General features: G+C 54.7%; 2 protein-coding genes across 2 annotated transcripts in view; both read right to left on the bottom strand.

Moving 5' to 3' along the window:
• LOC308610107 (E3 ubiquitin ligase RNF157-like) overlaps window positions 1-19,757 on the bottom strand; it is a gene marked incomplete at both ends in the record, with an annotated part of 314,581 nt that overhangs the window by 80,565 nt on the left and 214,259 nt on the right.
• LOC308610093 (forkhead box protein J1-like) lies at window positions 3,621-6,573 on the bottom strand (the record flags this gene model as incomplete). The annotated part of the gene is made up of 2 exons (XM_081259351.1): window positions 3,621-4,388; window positions 6,076-6,573. The coding sequence occupies 2 exons, from the start codon at window positions 6,571-6,573 to the stop codon at window positions 3,621-3,623; spliced, it is 1,266 nt and encodes a 421-aa protein (XP_081115477.1).

Genomic DNA, 19,757 nt, shown 5'->3' with positions numbered 1-19,757 from the left:
CCTGGACTGAGCTCCTTGGGACTCAAGTACACAGCAGAGCAGAGCGGGGAGGGCGATCCCATGCTCCTCTCTTACGTCTCCTTCTTCTGAGGGGGTCCTGCTGGCGGCCCGGGGGCAGGGGACAGCCTCCCCGTCCTCTTCCGTGCCAGGGGCGATGTAGGAGCCGGACATGGAGGAGACGGTGTCGGTGCTGATCTGGGAGGACATCATGGACATGACCTTCCTTCTTCACGTCTGGGTCCCCAGTATGTTGAGGGGGGCAGAGGCGGGGAGAAGACTGTTTCCTGCCCTCAGCTCAGCTCTTCAGGAGGCCTGGCGCATTTGCTTCAGGCCAGCATGGAATCCCATCGCGGGGGCCTTCCCGTCACTGGAGCTGGGGGTGGCCTGTCCCGTGGGCAGACGGCGAGGGTCCCCAAAGACTGAGTTCCTGAACATTGCCCCTCATCCCTTTCCTGGCTGGCGATACATGGGGGAGGGAGGATTGGGAAGAGGTGGAAAGTGAGGAGACAGAAAGCTGGCTTCTTGCTTTGGGAAGGGACTGTACCACACCTGAGGGTGAAGTGGCTGAAGGGCTTCTCACCTCAAAAGTGGAGATCAAAGGAAATGCGAAACCTGCGCAGAGAGCTTGAGTCATGGGCTCAAAGCCACACAGGGCAAAAGAGAAAGGACAGCTCAGTGCAACATGGGGTCCTGGATTGGGATGCTGGAATGGAGAGGAGCATTACTGGGGTGATCTGCAAGACGTGAAGGGGGTCTGCGGTTACATGGGATTACCAGGTCAGTGTTCATTTCCTGATTGTGATGGTGGTACTGGGATTAAGGAGGCGTGTCCTTGTTCTAAGGAAACACACACTAAAGTATCTAGTGCTAATGGGGCAGCCTGTCTGCAACTTACTGTTAAGGGCGCAAAGTATATATTGACTGGGATTACATTGAATCTCTAAATAAATACGGAGTCACTGAACGTTTTTTGAAAAAGCCACCCAGCCAAGGGCCGGGGCAGGGATGAATAGGAGGGACAGGATCCACTCACGCTTCCCGCCCCCTCCACCGCCAACCCCCAAACGCTGCCTGCTGAAAGGGTGTGTGAAGCCCTGTGTTCTGGCCGCTTCGGAGCCCCCTCTTAGCTTTGGCTGCTCGTTGGCAGCATCCATGGACCCTTAAAAGTGCCAGTGTTTGGGTCCCAGCCCCAGAGACGCTAGTCCCAAGCATAGGGATTTTCAGGAGCTCCTGGGGATTCTTCCTGGCAGCCAGAAGCTTCTTCAGCCTCTCCTTACCTGGCAGGCAGTTCTGCCAGCCCCTGACCTTGCCCCTCTTCCCCCAGCATGGGCCCAGGCAACGGGTGAGGAGGGGGGACAGTGAAGGGCCCCACCTGTCAATCCAGGGTGTACCCCTTTTGGCGGGGGCTGGAGGCTGAGCCTGGGGACCAGTGGAGAGGCTGGAGCCCCCATGTTCCCCCAGTGCTGGGGAGCGTGGGCAGGAAGGCCGGAGGGTGGTGGGGAGAGGGAGGGAGTCGTTGCTTAGGGGGTGAAGGGAGTCTCAGAGGGAGGTTGGGGCAGCCTCCTCAGCAAGCGGTGGGAAGGCGATGGGCTGCCTCCTGAGCTCTGTAAGGCCCCAACCCGGCTGGCCCTGCAGTGTGTGCACCCTTCTGAAATATTTGGAATAATTAGCAAGGGAAAGCAGCAAGTTGGCGGGGGAATGCCAGGTTGTCCTGGAGCCAGCCTCGAATGCAAGGAAAGAAAGGGGCTTCAGGAGAAAGGGGCCCGTGGAGGCTGGGCAGGATTGTGTAGGACAGTGCCCATTTGTGTGTGTGTGAGTGTGTGTGTGTGTGTGTGTGTCTGTGCGCACGTGCACGTGAGTGCTGGGGGAAGGGGCTGTGCACCACAAGGGTGTGCTGGCGGGGCCAGGTGCGGGCTCGGGGGAGAGATGGGTTCCAGGCAAAGCTGGGGTGAGGGGGTTGAAAGGTGCCTGCTGAGTGTCACATATTTGCTGTGCCTCAGTTTCCCCATCAGAACTCTAGTACGTTGATTCCTCACAGGCTGGAGCTGTAGGGCCTAGGCACTCCGTCTTCCGTCTGCCCTGATGGCCTCCCTCAGCCCCAACCTGCATTGGAGGGAAGGCCCTGGGTGGGGTGAATGAACCCCAGGGTGGCAAGTGGGGCCCCAGGGGCTGGGGCCCTCTGACGTCACACCCTGTCCCTTCAGGAAGGGACCAAGGGAGGGAGGAGCTGGAGACAGGACCAGGCGAGGACCGCAGGTGAGTCTGGGCAGGCCCTCAACTTGGGCGAGGTGGGGAACGTGAGCCGAGCCCTGGGCAAGAACGGCCTTTGTGAGTGAGTCCCCAGGGCCAGGGAGGGGGCTGTGCCTCCTTTGCCGCCTGCTCCTCGGGGCTGTGGGTACAGTCTCCCCATTGCACATATAGAGGTGCCGAGGCCCTGGCTGCAGGGGACCCCCGAGGGCCGCCTCTCAGCCCCTTTCTCTCTGGGGACCCAGAGATCATGAGGAGTGCATCAGGGGACACTCTGCAGGCCTTTGGTGCCCGCCATCTTGCTCCCAGCCATTCCCCCTTGGGCCGTGGCCTCCCCAAAACTGGCCCATGCTTTTCCCCAGAGAAAGTTGCAAGCAGGTCCATTTTGAGACTTTTTAAAACTTTATTTTTAAAAATGTTTTTATTGTAAATAACTTTCTATGAAAAAGGTTAAAATGCCCGATGGGTTAGGAGAGTGGATGTGGGATGCAGCCCAGGGCGTTTATGGTGGAGCAAGACACTCCCCTGCAGGAGTGCAAGCAAGGGCACGGGGCCATCCCCCCATTCCTGATCCCAGTAGTTCTAGCAAGCACTGCGTCCCTCCCACTTAAGCCTCAGCAATAGCTACACTCACTACATTAGTCTGTCTGTCCCCTTTCCCTCTGCAGCTTGGCTGCCCCAGCCCCTAACCCCCAGATCCCCATCTCCCCGCTGCTCTCAGCCTCAAGTTGGGCTCAAAGATTAGGGACACATGCCCTCTGCCCCACCTCTAGGGATGAAGCCAGAAGATCCCAGAGGCCTTAGAAAATCTCCTGGATCCACCCAGCACCCCGGCCTCCTTTCTGTCTCCTCTCTCTTCCCCCCTCCGCCTTGCTCCTCCTCACAGACTGCCGGGAGAGGCCTCTTGGGTGTTAATTTGCAGTCACCTAATCAGCATTTGTTGTACCAGGGAACTTGCTCTGGATAGAGACCTGGGGAGGAGAGCAGGAGAGAGAGAAGCTTTGAAGCTAAGGTGTTCTGGGGCGGGCCCTGTACTGATGTTTCCAGCTTGGCCAGGGCCCCTCCAAGCTGCAGCTCTCATAGTGCAGGGCCCTTAGCGTGTCTCTGGGGCAGGGAAGAAGTGGATCAATGAAACACTGTGTGTATGGGGGGCTGGGGAGCGGAGGCAGCAATTTTGGTCCTGGGCCCCAATTCTCAGCCTGCTGGACTAGAATCTGAGGATGGCCTGGGCTGGGGGCCGTGTGGCCTGGTGGGTTGACCTGGCCCAGCCCCTGCCTGGGTGGTAGGGTGTCCATGGGCCTGCACTGGCGGGGAGGGGGGCAGTCTGGGCCCAGACTTCGGTGCTGTCTGGAGGTGGGGCAGGGCCTGGCTTCTTACAAGAAGGCGGCCAGGCTGGCCCAGTCATGCAGGTCAGAGGCCAGTGTGGCATCCCCGGCCTCAAAGAGGGGCTCGGGGGGCAGGGAGCTACGGGTGCTCTCATCCCAGGGGTGCTCCAGGAAGGATGGGGCCAGGAAGGTCTCATCAAAGTCCAGGCTTTCGGTAGCCTGCTCCACTGGAGGCCCCAAGGTAACAGGGCAGTCGATGTGGTGGCCATGGATGGTGAGGTCCACGTCCCCGTGTGAGGCAGGGCTCAGCGGCGGGATCAGCTCCGAGGTCTCCAGCGTGCCCAGCTCCCCGTCCAGCGTGCCAGCGTCCAAGATGGCCTCCCAGTCAAAGTTGCCCTTGAGGGGTTCCAGCTCAGCCTGCTCCTCCTGGGTCAGCAGCAGGGGGCTGGAGGGCCGCGGGACCTTGGCCTCCTGCTTGGGCAGCGGCTGTTGACGCTTACGCCCCAGCCTGCCCTCGCCTGCACCCCAGCCCGCCTCCCCAGTGGCCTCCTCGAACTCCCGCAGCAGCTGCTGGGCCTCGGCGCTCACGGTCAGTGGCCCGGCCCATGGGGCGGCGCTGGGCTCTGGCGCGGCCTGGCGGGCAAAGGCCGGGTGGATGTGGACTGGGGGCAGCCGCCGCTTCTTCAAGGCCCCACTCAGCAGCCGCTCGGCGTACTGGGGGTCGATGCGCCAGAAGCCCCCCTTGCCTGGCTCGTCCTTCTCCCGAGGCACCTTGATGAAGCCCTTCTTCAGGGACAGGTTGTGGCGGATGGAGTTCTGGACACAGGGAGATAGGAGAGAAGGAAGACAGCTGGGAGAGTGGGTGGGGTCAGTGATGGGGGGCTCCTAGCGCCACTGCCAGTCCCACCACCACCTTCTCTCCGATGGGGGCAGGGGAGACAGAAGCGCTGCTCTGAGCGGGAGGCTCTGGGACACCAGCCACGGGGCACCAGGAGCTGGGAGTGCTGTCGGGGGCTTTTGTTCCCATTTGCCAGGACATCTGCCTGCTCAGTCATCCGAGCCCTGAGCCGCAGGGTGGCTCTCAGTGCCAGCCTGTCCTGCCCTCCCTCCCTTACCCCACTGCTTGTGGCCTCTGGTCAAAGGCCTTGGCTCCCCCAGGTCCTGGACAGCCATCTCCCTCTGCCTGGGCCTGGCTGGCCTTCTCTGTTTGTGAAATGAGTGAGTGGGTGTGAGGGTGTGTGTGTGTGGTGGGGGATGAAGTGTGGGAGGATCTGATGACTTTCCTTGTTTGTAGAGACGCCTGCTGGCCTGGGCCCTCACCCACCATGTCCCCCTCCTCCCACCCCAGGCTCTGAGGCCTCAGTTGATTATTACCCAGCCAAGAGCATAGCGCTCATTCCTGGGGACTCTCAGGCTTGGGGTAGGGTGGGGGGTGGTGGAGGGTCTCTGCTTTCTCACCAAGGTTACAAATGGTACCTGCCCCAGGGTCAGGGCCCAAGCAAACGTGGAATAGCTGTGATCACAGGAACTCTGATCCTGTGACCTGTGCCACAGGGAAGGATCTGTGCATCCTCAGGGTCTCTGTCCCCAAGTAGCCCCTGATCCTGATGGTCGAAGAGGCTGAGGGCAGTGTGTGCCCAGCCTGAATCACCATCCTGCCTTGTTCACGCCTGGGTGCACAGTCCAAACCACGCTGGGGCACAGGGGTCTGGGGCCTGGTGGGTGGGGCCGGCAGGTGAGTAGTGCGCCCTGGCAAGACTGGGAGGTTTACATGGTGGTCTGGGCCCCTTGGCTGCTCTGTGCCAGGTTCCGGACACTTGGAACATGAAGCCAGTGTGGGAGGAAAGAGCCCCTGTGGAAAGCACGTGGCTGAGATAATTGTCCCCGCAGGGAGGTTGATGAGAAGAGGGGGAGGAGTGTAGGCAGGAAACTAGGGAGGGCTTGGGGTGGGGGCTGGCACAGCAGCTTTCGGAAGGCCCCGTAGCCCTTCCACTGGGACACAGATGGCCACCACACCCTGCAGCACACCCCTCTCCCCTCCCAGAGCCCCTCCAGCCAACTGAAAGCAGGCGGGATGCAGAGCCGGGCAGCAACCATGCTCTGCCTCCAGTCAGGCCCTGACAAACTGACCTTTAGGAGGGTAGTGTGTAGGAATTGCAGGACTTGGGACACAAATGTGTCCCTCAGTCCATCAACCTACCCTGGGGGGCTGTGTCCACGCATAGTTCAGCCCTGGTCTTTGGGCTGAGCCTGCCGGATGAGGGACAAGTTCTTTCCACTTGAACCTCTATGTCGGCACCCCTGCAGCCCTCTGAACATCCTCCCTCCTCCGTCTCTGAAGTCAAAGGGGCAGCAGTCCAAGCACTGGGCTCCCTTGAGGTCCTTCCTGGACGGCCTTCCTCTCTCGGGGCCCTGGCCGTACCGCGCCTACTTGGCCTGCGGATCTGGGATGTGAGTCCAGTGCGCGCGGGCATGGGCAGGGAGGGAGGGAGTGCCTCCCTACCTGCCAGGTGGGATCAGCGTGGCGGAAGTAAGAGAAGTTGTCCGTGATCCACTTGTAGATGGCCGACAGGGTGATCTTGGTGGCCTTGCTGGCCTGCATGGCCATGCAGATGAGCGTGGCATACGAGTAGGGCGGCTTCACGTGCGGGTTGGTGGCGTAGTCCACGTCGTCGGGAGGCGAGGCCTGCAGCCCCGAGGGGGCGCTCCGCGGCGTGCACAAGGACGTGGGCTTGCCGGGTGTGTGCGGCTGCCCCAGGCAGGCGGGGTCCGCCGCCAGGGGAGACCCCGGCTCGGCCGAGCCTGACAGCTCGTGGTAGCCGTGAGGGTCGGTGTCCCCTGAAGGCAGGGCGGGGACCTTGGCTTTGAGAATGGAGAATTCCTGCAGCCACTGCAGGCTGGTCAGGCTGTCATTCAGGGCATTGGACTCCTCCAGGCCGCCTTCCGGTCCGGCCTCCTCCGCTGCCCCTGCTCCCGAGACGCGTAGCCAGCTCTCCGCCATATCTGCGGGCACTCTCCGAGGGGGCTGTCAACATCCACGAGCCGAGCCGAGGGTGACCGCCGAGCTCTCCGGCCCGCTGACTCCCGCGGCTTCAGTTACGCAGCCTCCCAGAAGCGGGCTTCCATCCCGCGATCTGGGGGTAGCCTCCTCCAAAGGGAATGTGGTGCCTGCGGGGACCAGAGCGGGAACTGAGCCCTCTTTCCCCACCCCCGAGGGGAGAGTGTGGGCGAGGGGGGAGGCTCTTACTAAAATCCTTCCTGCAGCTGGGGAGGATCTTTTACTGCCGAGGTCTGGGAAACAGAAGGTGTGCCCGGGGGTCCGACCCACACGGGGTTCGCCTCGCTCTTTTCCTCTTGGATCTTTTAGAGGAGACTTAATTAGCCAAACGAGGGAATAGTGTAGGGGCATGCGAGGCCACCCCTTTCTCCCTCAAAGCGGGGAATTAACCCCCCTCTCTCCGTCCACAACCAATGGAAATGGGGCGAGAGAGTCCAGGAGGGCAGTACGACGGGTCGGGGGGCGGGGGAGGTCGTCTGATCTTTGAAAAGGGATATTAGGATGGGGATCAAGGGGAAGGAAGGAAACAATACAGAGAGTTATAAGGGGGCGGGAAGTGAGTGTCCCCCAAACGCCTCTGATGTCAGTCCCCGGGCCCACCACTTCCGTCGGGGACGGATGGGAGAGCGGGCTGGTACTGACGCCCTCCCTTCCCACGGCCTGCAGCCCTCCCCGTCCCTTACCTGGCTCAGAGCGCAGCCCGGGCCAAAGGAAGGTTCTCAAAGAAATTCCTCCCACCGCCCACCCTCACCGCGGCTCTCTGCTCCCAGCTCGAGGGCCCAGCCAGCAATCCTCGTCGCCACTCACGCCCGCCGGCGCCTCTCTGAAAGCCAGCGGCCAGGGACCGGCACTCAGTAGCCGCTCACAAGGCGTCTCCTGCTGCCGTGGCGACGCCCCGCCCATATAAACGGTTTCCGCTTCTGCCATTGGCCAGGGCATCTCCAAAGAGACCGCGGGCTCTTAACCGCTCTCTCACGCGGTAACTCTCTTCCAGCTCCCTCCTGCCGCCCTCTCCCGCGCGCGACCCAGTCCCCTACCCGCCATCGCGTCCCGGCTCCGCGCATTCCCGCCCGAGGGCCCCGCGCAGGGCTCGGAGAGGCGCGCGGCTCGGCGCTCCCGCAGAGGCCCCGGGGCCCTCAGCGAGCAGTTCGCCGCGGGAACCGTACTCCGCCCCACCCCCTTCCCATCTGGGCTGCTCAGAGGTGGCGACGGCTCCTGGGACGCAGCCCGTGGCGCGGGGGCCAGGGCTGGGTGCATGCTTGGGGCTTTCCTTTCCTCTCCTCTGGGCTGCGAGTGGCACTTCCTCACGTTTCTGCGGCCTGTCCCTGTCTCCCGACCGAGTGTCGTCTTGGTGCCCGCAAGCAGGTCTGACTCTCCGATGCCACCTGCCGCTCAGGTCCGCAGAAACCGCAGCCCCGGTCGCAGACACCCCAAGGCGGCTAGGGTAATCCAGTGTTTCCCGGTAAGCGCTCCCTCCCCGCCCCGTCCTCAGCAAGATTCCCAGAAGCTGACATTCCAGAGGCTTCTTCGCAAGTGCTCTCCCTCCTTTCCAGATAGCCGAGGAAACAGAGCCGGTGGGTGAAACCCAGGAAAGCCGTGGACTTGCCAAATTCTGTGACTGGGGTCATTTGCCCCATTAATTTCACCAGCCTTTAAGTGACGCACTAACGGTGGACTGTGGTCCTTCCTCCTCCCCTCCCCCAGCCTCCCTCTAGTCACCAGCTTTCCTGCTCTTCAATTATTGAGGAGCAGCAGTTGGAAGTTCTCTGGTTGAAGGGGGTGGGTGGAGGTGAGGGCTCCTTATCAGGCCTCTGCGCAGAAGCTGTGCCCAGGGGATGGTACACCAGCTCCCACCCAGAAACATGTCTTTCCCTCTACCCCTTGCCCTCTCTCACTCCTCCATGTCCAGCTTGTCTTGAGTCAAAGTTTTTTTTTTTCTTCCCAAGTATTTATTGTTTTTATTTTTATTTTATTTTTATTTTTTATTAGTTTCTGCTTTATAACAAAGTGAATCAGTCATACATATACATCTGTTCCCACATCCCTTCCCTCATGCATCTCCCTCCCTCCCACCCTCCCCATCCCACCCCTCCAGGCGGTCACAAAGCACCGAGCTGATCTCCCTGTGTTCTGCGGCTGCTTCCCACTATCTATCTACCTTACGTTCCGTAGTGTATATATGTCCATGCCTCTCTTTCGCTTTGTCACAGCTTACCCTTCCCCCTCCCCATATCCTCAAGTCCATTCTCAAGTAGGTCTGTGACTTTATTCCTGTTTTACCCCTAGGTTCTTCATGACATTTTTTTTTAAATTCCATATATATGTGTTAGCATATGGTATTTGTCGTTCTCTTTCTGACTTACTTCACTCTGTATGACAGACTCTAGGTCTATCCACCTCATTACAAATAGCTCAGTTTCCTTTCTTTTTATGGCTGAGTAATATTCCATTGTATATATGTGCCACATCTTCTTTATCCATTCACCCGATGATGGACACTTAGGTTGTTTCCATCTCCGGGCTATTGTGAATAGAGCTGCAATGACCATTTTGGTACATGCCTCTTATTGAAGTATGGTTTTCTCAGGGTATATGCCTAGTAGTGGGATTGCTGGGCCATATGGTAGTTCTATTTTTAGTCTCTTAAGGAACCTCCATACTGTTCTCCATAGTGGCTGTACCAATTCACATTCCCACCAGCAGTGCAAGAGTGTTCCCTTTTCTCCACACCCTCTCCAGCATTTATTGTTTCTAGATTTCTTGATGATGGCCATTCTGACTGGTGTGAGATGATATCTCATTGTAGTTTTGATTTGCATTTCTCTAATGATTAATGATGTTGAGCATTCTTTCATGTGTTTGTTGGCAGTCTGTATATCTTCTTTGGAGAAATGCCTATTTAAGTCTTCTGCCCATTTTTGGATTGGGTTGTTTGTTTTTTTGGCTCTTGAGCTGCATGAGCTGTTTTTAAATTTTGGAGATTAATCCTTTGTCAGTTGCTTCATTTGCAAATATTTTCTCCCATTCTGAGGGTTGTCTTTTGGTCTTGTTTATGGTGTCCTTTGCTGTGCAAAAGCTTTGAAGTTTCATTAGGTCCCATTTGTTTATCTTTGTTTTTATTTCCATTTCTCTAGGAGGTGGGTCCAAAAGGATCTTGCTGGGATTTATGTCCTAGAGTGTTCTGCCTATGTTTTCCTCTAAGACTTTGATAGTTTCTGGCCTTACATTTAGGTCTTTAATCCATTTTGAGCTTATTTTTGTGTATGGTGTTAGGGAATGATCTAATCTCATACTTTTACAGGTCCCTGTCCAGTTTTCCCAGCACCACTTATTGAAGAGGCTGTCCTTTCTCCACTGTACATTTGTGCCTCCTTGATCAAAGATAAGTTGACCATATGTGCGTGGGTTTATCTCTGGGTTTTCTATCCTGTTCCATTGATCTATCTTTCTGTTTTTGTGCCCGTAAAACACTGTCTTGATTACTGTAGCTTTGTAGTGTAGTCTGAAGTCAGGGAGCCTGATTCCTCCAGCTCCGTTTTTCATTCTCAAGATTGCTTTGGCTATTCGGAGTCTTTTGTTTTTCCAAACAAAGTTTGAAATGTTTTGTTCCAGTTCTGTGAAAAATGCCAGTGGTAGTTTGATAGGGATTGTATTGAACCTGTAGATTGCTTTGGGTAGTAGAGTCATTTTCACAATATCGATTCTTCCAATCCAGGAGCATGGTATATCTCTCCATCTATTTGTATCATCTTTCATTTCTTTCATCAGTGTCTTATAATTTTCTGCATACAGGTCTTTTGTCTCCTTAGGTAGGTTTATTCCTAGGTATTTTATTCTTTTTGTTGCAATGGTAAATGGGAGTGTTTTCTTGATTTCACTTTCAGATTCTTCATCATTAGTGTACAGGAATGCCAGAGATTTCTGTGCATTAATTTTGTATCCTGCTACTTTACCAAATTCATTGATTAGCTCTAGTAGTTTTCTGGTAGCATCTTTAGGATTCTCTATGTATAGTATCATGTCATCTGCAAACAGTGACAGCTTTACTTCTTCTTTTCCAATTTGGATTCCTTTTATTTCCTTTTCTTCTCTGATTGCTGTTGGTAAAACTTCCAAAACTAAGTTGAATAAGTGTGGTGAGAGTGGGCCACGTTGTCTTATTCCTGATCTTAGTGGAAATGGTCTCAGCTTTTCACCATTGAGGACAATGTTGGCTGTGGGTTTGTCATATATGGCCTTTATTATCTTGTGGAAAGTTCCCTGTATGCCTACTTTCTGCAGGGTTTTTATCATAAATGGCTGTTGAATTTTGTCGAAAGCTTTCTCTGCATCTATTGAGATGATCATATGGTTTTTCTCCTTCAATTTGTTAATATGGTGTATCACATTGATTGATTTGCGTATATTGAAGAATCCTTGCATTCCTGGAATAAACCCCACTTGATCATGGTGTTTGATCCTTTTAATGTGCTGTTGGATTCTGTTTGCTAGTATTTTGTTGAGGATTTTTACATCTATGTTCATCAGTGACATTGGCCTGTAGTTTTCTTTCTTTGTGACATCCTTGCCTGGTTTTGGTATCAAGGTGATGGTGGCCTCGTAGAATGAGTTTGGGAGTGCTCCTCCCTCTGCTATATTTTGGAAGAGTTTGAGAAGGATAGGTGTTAGCTCTTCTCTAAATGTCTGATAGAATTCGCCTGTGAAGCCATCTGGTCCTGGGCTTCTTCTGTTTGTTGGAAGATTTTTAATCACAGTTTCCATTTCAGTGCTTGTGATTGGTCTATTCATATTTTCTATTCCTTCCTGATTCAGTCTTGGCAGGTTGTGCATTTCTAAGAATTTGTCCATTTCTTCCAGGTTGTCCATTTTATTGGCATAGAGTTTCTTGTAGTAATCTCTCATGATCTTGTATATTTCTGCTGTGTGAGTTGTAATTGAGTCAAAGTATTAAAAGCGTGCTGGAGAAAGTCGGACAGAAACTTTCACAAATAAGCCAACTGCGCAATTAATAGCTCTCCTTCCCTTGTGAACAGTTTTATTCATTTTTAAGAATCATGCAGCAGTCCATAAATATTGCATCCTTGACGTCCCCACTGTAGTGTGCCCATGAGTGTACTCCAGGGAGTGAGGGGTACACAGCTGGCACAACAGTACACACATACTTACACACAGTAGGTGTGCAGATCCTAAAGCAAAGTGAGCAAGCAGCATGCCAATGTCAGGTGAACAGGACACAAACTCTCCCCAGGTGAGATGGCTTAACGTGTGTGGATCCGTGCCCAGGAGATGCCCCAGCGTGGGCATGACCTCTGGTGGGATGGGACTGGGGAGGAGAAGGAAAAAGGGCTCTGTGAGAAGGCTGGGATCACCACACCACCCGGAAGTGAGCTCATAGGTGAGCTCCGACCTGAGTGTGGCAGGAAGGAGCCCCAGGCCTCTGGTTAGTCTGTGTCCTTGTGTGAGAAACCAGGCCCCGTCATATTCTCTGTGGGTCAACTGCTAACAACATGACCATCTCCAGATGATGACTGGGGCGGCTGTCCTGTTCCCCGACCAGGCTCTGTGCCCTGTTCCCTGATCCCAGCCCTTTTGGATGGGATATTTCTGCTCGCCAAAGAGCTAAATGAGGGCAAAGAGGTGAGGGGATGGGGGAGAGAGCAGGAACTGTCTGAGAAACAGGAGTGAAGGGCCACTTCTCACCCGGGTATGTCTTGGTTATGGAACCAAGGCCTTGAGGAATGTCTCTGAGCCTCTTCCTGGGAGAAGACTGACCCTCCAGAAAGGGTGAAGACAATGGCTTCCTCTTAGGGTTCCTGGCCACTGTGGCAACTGTTTACCTGCATCTCCTTCATCTCAGGTAACACCACACTCTGAATACTACCTGCCGGGCGAGGAGGTGGATCTGTATACCACCACCCCAGGCTAAGGGAGCGCCCCCTTCCCTAGTGCTTCTGGGACTCAGACTTCAAGGAGATCAGGAAGTGTGGTTATTGCTGGAATCATCAATATGAAAGGGGCTGTAAGAATGTTTCGGGGAAAGGAAGGACATTAAATGGGGCCTGAAACAGCAGAGCCCACTGCAGGATTTCAGAGCGGGTGGACACGGGAACTCAAGGCAGAAGCTGAGATTCAGGCTTGGCTCATGTAGTGTCTGTCAGGACCACAGGCCTCCCCCTGCCCACCCCCAGGGCAGGATGTGAACCACAACCACCAGGCAGTGAGGGTCACCACGCACCTGGTGGCGCAAAGCAGCCACACAGGAGGTGCAAAACATTCCCTGGCACTGGGCTCTCTTTGAGGCCTTGGGAAGGACCCTGAAAAGCTCTTGTAGGGCAACAATTCCAACTACTAATTCAGGCCATCATGGTGGGCATAGCCTAGGGCTCTGTCACATCTCAGCCTCACAAAATGTTGGATCCCACTTTGCTTCTCAATCTCATGCTCCACTAAATAACCACCTCTTCCAAAAGCCAGCAGACAATGCATCTATCAGAGAGCTATGAGGAATCCATTGATAACACTAGTGTTGAGGGACGAAGAGCCAACAGCTTACGGTCTTGCTGTTTCAGGCTGTTATTTCTATGCCCTACACCAGAGTGAGGTGGGGTGCACATGTGATTTGAACAATATCTCTAAATCTCTGATGAGCCTATGGAAGGCAGTACCTCCGGCTCCCCCCATCAGGCTCAGCTGATCTGGAGGACAGGGGAGGAAAACCGGTGGGGTGGGGAGCCTTCCAGACCACCACTGACCCCAGCTCAGCCCTTCCCCCAACCTCCTTTGGGGTTCCTGGGCACCAAATGAGAACCACCGGTCCACCCCTCTCTCAGCTTCTTTCTTCAACTCTTTCAGAAAAGCGGGGTGGAGACGGGGGCAGCAGGGATAAGAATGCCACCTGACAGGGCGGTAGTGATGAAACGTGATAATATACGACAGTCCCTAACAAGTGCCTGGTACATAGAGGGGGTCAAAAATGCCTTTGCAGTGTCACCTTAGGATGGAGCCCCAGGCCTTCCTGAGTGCACCTGATCATAAAGAAGTCCCCGGTAGGTCATCATTTAACTGAGGGGTTCTCAGATTCAAGGCCTCCTTCCTAAGCAGACACACGAGGCATAGCCTCTGCTACCAGAAGCAAGAACTGTTTTCCCAACCAACCTTCTGGTGGTTGCCACTGCTTCTTGTCCTTGAGAGAGGAGCTCCTAATGCATTTTGAGGGAAACCCCACTTACAGTGCAATATGGCTTTCCCTTCTCACAGGAGTCATCCCCCAACGCCACCCCAAACTGCAGGTCTCAGATTGGTCATGATGTCCCAGAGACTAGAAAATGCCAGATGGGTGTTTGTAATGAAGTCACCCAAACTCTTGAGTCTTCTTGGTCTACCTCCTAAGGAGAAAAAAAAAAAAAGATACACAAGAAATAACCAGTCTGTAGGCCACAGCTCCACCTGAAGATCAAGATACAGTGGAAACATTCCAGAGACTCTCTGCAAAGGGTCTCATGAGCTGCAGTTCGAGTGGCTTTAGCCCACAAGGAGAAAAGAGGTTTCCAGTCCCTTCTGAGAGGGGAAGGATCACGGTTGCGGAAGAAGATGAGTCTGGGAGAAGGGTCAGGTGCCCTCAGCATCCAGCTTTCACGTGGGTCTAAAAAGTCTCCGTGTTTCTTGCTGAGGATGCCCAGGAGGTCAGTGGTGCCATGAGGCCAGGATGGGATGTGAGAACGGGAGGAGAGCCCTGGTACAGGGGCTAAGGCTCTCAGATGGCCAAAGGATCCCACACGCAGAGCCTGTTCTCGGGGTCCTCCAGGCTGCCAGAAGATGAGCGTCTGCACTGCGTGTTCCGACGACTGACCACGTTGTCGTCAGCCTGCCAGGCACCTGAGAAGAGGAAAGGAAGGTTACCGGACCTTTGGTTTGGTGTAGATGGTGTCTCTGGCAGGACAGTCCGGAGTTTGGCACGAAAACTGGCAAGATGCGCATTACCTGGAACTCCCACAGGGTGCAAACCACAGCACGTGAAACTTGGGAGCAGTGGCGTCCACTGGGCGAGGGACAGTCATGGCCACTGTGGCCCACTGATGGAGGGACATGCAGGATGGTCCTTGTTTTGTGAGCTTGCCGTAGGCTCCACCTTTGTATCTTTATTTGGTCTTGAAGTTTGCCTAAGTGTTACAGCGGACCAGGAAAAGAAACTGAGTCTGGCTGAGACTTTCACGAGAGCAGGAGGAGGTGAAGGGGAGGGAGAAGAGTGTGTTAATTTGGGCTCAGAGTTAGTGTTTGCTGTGGGGGCCAGGGTGGGGCAGGAAGGGACTGGCTGCCCAGCAGGGTGCCAGGGACCAAATGGCATGGCAGAGAACAGAGTGACAGCTGTTCCTCTCCTTCTGCACCTGAACAGCCCACCGAGAGTTGCTATCAGCTGGTGCCACCAACCCCAGGAGACATTAGCTCCAGAGCTTTGGGGTCCCCCGGGTACCATCCACGAAACTCATCATCTTCCCCCCTTGTCCTGCAGTTCCTGCACGAGAAGCACCCGCTGCCCATGCTGGAAACCCACTCTTGATGCTTCTCTCTCCTTCATGCTCTGTATCCAATCCACCATGACCTCCTGCTTGTTCAAGCTCTAGTAAGGTCTAAATCTGTAGTCAGAAAACCGGGATACAGCCCCAGCTTCTAACGTACTGACTGTGTGACCTTGGGCAGGTCACTGTACTTGGAGCCCAGGTTTTCCCATCCATCAGATGGGAGACAAGTACTTACTCCCCAGGGATGCTGTGAGACTAAGCGAGGTGACATGGAAGAGTGGTGAGCAGGGCACCTGACTCACAGAATGTGCGCGAAAACCATCCGCCCCCCCCAGGCCTTGTTCAGGCTACACTCATCTCCCCCAAGTCGTCCTCCCATCCCACAGACTGACTCCATCTGATTCAGTCCCCCCAGTGCAGCGAGATGCCCCTTCTGAAGGGAGAGGATGAAGCCCTAACCCCCTGAGTTTGGGGAAAGCCTTCCATTCTCTGGCCGAGGACTGCTGAGCTGCCTCTTCCAGCACCTGCCCCCAGAAGGCACCCCCTGAAGCCAGATGGGGTCCAGCATGCTCCGAAGTGTTCCCCCACTGGCCCGTACGACCACCCAATTTCTCATGCTGTGTGGAAATTGCTGGATCCTCCAGCACACGGTGATCTCTTCCAGGGCAGAGCCGAGAGCCAGGCCCTTCAGATGGCTCAGTTCGTGGACGGAGCCACTGACCCTGGAGGGTGGGCGTGAGGCTCACTGTGTCACATTTGAGGGAGGCCACTCACCAATGTCTGGGGTCAGCTTCAGGTTAGGCCAGCCCAAGACACAAAACCCTTTAATGGCAGAAGCACTGGGATTCAGCGGGTATAAATTGTGTATACCCATAAATGTCCTGGTGTGCTAATCCGCCCTAAGGCTCTAATAATAGTCTTGTGGAGGTGGACCCCAGGGGAAGGGGAGTGAGTGGGACAGGAAATGTTTAGGTATCTCTCACAGCCAGACGGAATGCGGGGATCTGTACTCCCTGGGGGTACCGGAGTCCGGCACATGGGTCCACAGTGCTTTACCGCTCTAAGGGTGACAGGATGAAGAGCAGGCAAGATTGCCCTTTTAAGTTAGGAACCCCCAGATGAAATAAGTTGTTCCTTCATTTTATATAATTTGGTAGATCTCATACTTATTCCTCTGTGTTTAATGGGCAGGACTCCGGAACTGCGGCTGTTTGGTATGAAAGAGCAAAAGCAAATGGTAAAAAGGAGAGAAGACACACACACACACACACACACACACACGCACACGCACACACACACACACACAGAAAGTCAAATCAAAACACTGCCGCAGCCTCGCCGCCACCACCACTGGCTGCCAGGCTGCCTGGCTCTGAATTCTTGAGTCCTTGCTACAAACACCACCGGTCCAGATTCTGAGCCAGGGCTGAAAACTGGCTCCTTCTGAAACAGCCTCAAGACTCAGACCTGAAGTCTCTGATCTCCCCAGCTTCTTAGTACAGTCGGTGGTGCTCTTTCCTCTAAAAAGGCTTCTGCCAGACCCTCGGCGAAACCCTGCTGCTCCGTGCATCCTGGATGCAGAAGGTAAGCGTGGAAGGCGCAGGAGGACTTCCTGAGCGAGTGCTGCCATTCTGTCCAGCCCTCAGCCAGAAAAGGGAGCCTGGAGATTGAAAATCCTTCACAGGAGGTAGAGAAAGGTGGTTCCCACTTAATTCCATCCTCAGGCTCAGAAACGGGGGAGTGAGGAGACCTCTAGAGGCAGATTTGGGGAGCACATCTAGGGGGATTCCACACACCTCTTTCCTGCCTCTACCCAGCCACTAATTAAATTTAAGGTCTGTAACAGTTCCACCATCTTGTAGAGTTTCTCTCCAAGAAAAGAGAAAGTTAATTGCGATTTTTCCTTAGTATCTGCGAAGCATAACCCTTCCTAGTGGCGTCTTAGTCTTGGGTTATTTCAGGTCTCCATAAGTACTTTTCTTTGTTTTGTTTTTGGCTGTGCAGTGGCTTGGAGGATCTTAGTTCTCCGACCAGGGATTGAACCAGGCCACTGCAGTGCAAGTGCTGAGTCCTAACCACTGGACGGACAGGGAATTCCCTCCATAAGTACTTTTAGATTTCATCGGTATGCCCACTCCTGTCCAATGCCATCATTTAAAAACATCTGTATCGGGCTTCCCTGGTGGCGCAGTGGTTGAGAGTCTGCCTGCCGATGCAGAGGACACAGGTTCATGCCCCGGTCCGGGAAAATCCCAGATGCCACGGAGCGTCTGGGCCCGTGAGCCATGGCCGCTGAGCCTGCGCGTCCGGAGCCTGTGCTCCGCAATGGGAGAGGCCACAACAGTGAGAGGCACGCGTACCACAAAAAACAAAACAAAACAAAACAAAAACATTTGTATTTCCACTAATAAACTCAAATTATCTTTGCTTTTTCCCATCACACTCCCCAGAGCCTTTTCACAGAATTGTCACTGGTCCCCTGGCCACTATCCTGACGCCTGTGTGATACTCCATCAGGTTCCTTGGGGCCCCGTCTACCTAGCATGGCCTCACGCTTCTAATCGGCTCACCACCTACAATGGTCAACTCAGATTTCCTCCCTTTGAGAACCTTGCAGAACAATCTCAGAACATACCATCGCCCCCCCCCACCTTGGTCTCAGGGCCAAAGAAGACCCAGAGGCTTCTTAGCGGAAGAGGTGCTGGAATGACACAGGTGCTTTCTCAACATCACTCCCACAAGGCTGATGAGAGCAGCGAGGATGGGGACCTGAGCCATCCTTGCCGCGAGCTGGGGCTCCTGGCAGAGCACCTGTGGGCCTGGGGAGGGTGGACCATGGGATGCTCCCCGGGCTCCCTCCTTGTGGGCACTCCGTGAGGGGAGTGGCATCCATGTGGGGAGGGAAACAGCGTGGAGAGGGAGACCAAGTGCCTGAGAAGCTGTCCTGACGGCCAAGCCAGCCTGAGGCACCTCAGTCATAGGATGGAACTTTGAACTTACAGCTGAGCGTGGTGAGGTCTGTTGATTCCACGGGACCTACCACAGTGGATGCTCCTGTCATTAACCTGACATTAACCCGACAGATGCTTCCAGAGAGTTCCCCAGCTCTTTACTACCTGTGTGACACTAACAGCAGAACCCGAGAAACATTTTACCAAGAGAGCAGATGCACTTTCCTTCTCCCGTAAGAGCCCTTGAGACCTCGGGGTGAGGCTACGATGCGACCTTCAACTCCCTCTCCCGGCAGCCGCCACTGTCATTCGGTTTCATGTCTGGCCTGAACGGTGAAGCCAGTTTAATCTGAGAATGGCTGGCTCTCGAGATCACCATAAAGAAGCCCAGGCATTGTTTTCCTTCCAGGTCTCGCTCCCCTGCCGCAATCCCAGAGTGGAATAAACATCCACCAGCAGGTTGGCCGGAAGGAGTTAGGGAGAGGAGGAAGCACAAGGCCTGGGGTCAGTTTCCACCAGCATGGGTGGCTGAAAGAATTCCCAGGAGCTCTCTCTGCCCAACACGGGTGTTGGTGGGGAGCCACTGCAGGGAGGCAGGAGCCTAGATTCCTCTCTTGAAACCCAGTGAGCGGCTGGCCGGCACAGCTGCCACAGACTCAGGGCGGAGTGAGGGCAGAGATGGCATCTTCCCCAACTAGTGACCAAAACAAATCCTGCCTGTAACCTTTGCCACAGAAGCATCCCCGCTTTTGTGGAACAGGGATTAATCTAGTCTCACAAATATGTTTTTTCCTGGAAAATTTCAGCATATTAAATACAGGCTCTTGCCAGTTAGGACCGGAAGCCTCAGCGAGGGCCCCTAGGATGTGCGTGCGCCCAGCAAGCTTGGGGTTGGGTGTGGGTGAACATGAACTTTCACATGAGTCTGGATAACCTAAATGAGTTTCAAAATAAACAAACTGGACAGACAGACGTACATTTGGCAAAAAGACATGAGAAACAAATGGACAGGCAGAAGCCAGGTAAAGAGTAGGAAGGCAGGAAGTGAAGTGTACCCTGGACCTCAGCCACTCTGGCCCAGGCCTGGCTGGGTCAATGCTAAGTGGGAAGGGACCGGAGAGCCCCTGGGAAGGCCGTGGGAGGTGTCTCTGGGGATTATGGCTTCCTCCACCACAAGCCTTCATGGGGCCAGAGGGGTGAGGACCTGGGTCTTTTGCAATCTGATGGAGAGTGGCAACCACAGGAGTTTGTGTCCCTCCAGCACCTGTAACCACGTCGCCAAGAGAGTAAAGCACTGGACCCATGACGGGACGTGGCTGTCCTGAAGCTTAAGTATGTCCAGGGCATGTTTAAGAGATTACAAACCACGCAACATGAAGGCAGTCTCTGCTGTGAACCCAGGAGGGGCAATTTCGACCTAGTCCACCGGGCAAGATGTGGCTTTAGAGCCATGGTTGGTGAAGCCCTTGGTGAGCACGGAGCAGAGAGACATCAGTGCGCAGAGTGTGACTGACAGGTGGGCTCCTCCTGAGAACTCATCCCGGATTCAGTTTAGTGTCATGAGAAGGAATAAGGGGCACGTTGATGGCCCTGATGGAATTTATAGAGTTAGGGCTCCAGGGAGAAGAGTCACCCTCGACCCCTGATCGTTCCTTTG

Source organism: Mesoplodon bidens (assembly GCF_964165515.1).
Source record: "Mesoplodon bidens genome assembly, contig: HAP1_SCAFFOLD_150, whole genome shotgun sequence".
Classification (NCBI taxonomy): domain Eukaryota; kingdom Metazoa; phylum Chordata; class Mammalia; order Artiodactyla; family Ziphiidae; genus Mesoplodon; species Mesoplodon bidens.
Note: the sequence above shows the minus strand (reverse complement) of the source record. Positions and strands in the feature narration are given on the sequence as shown.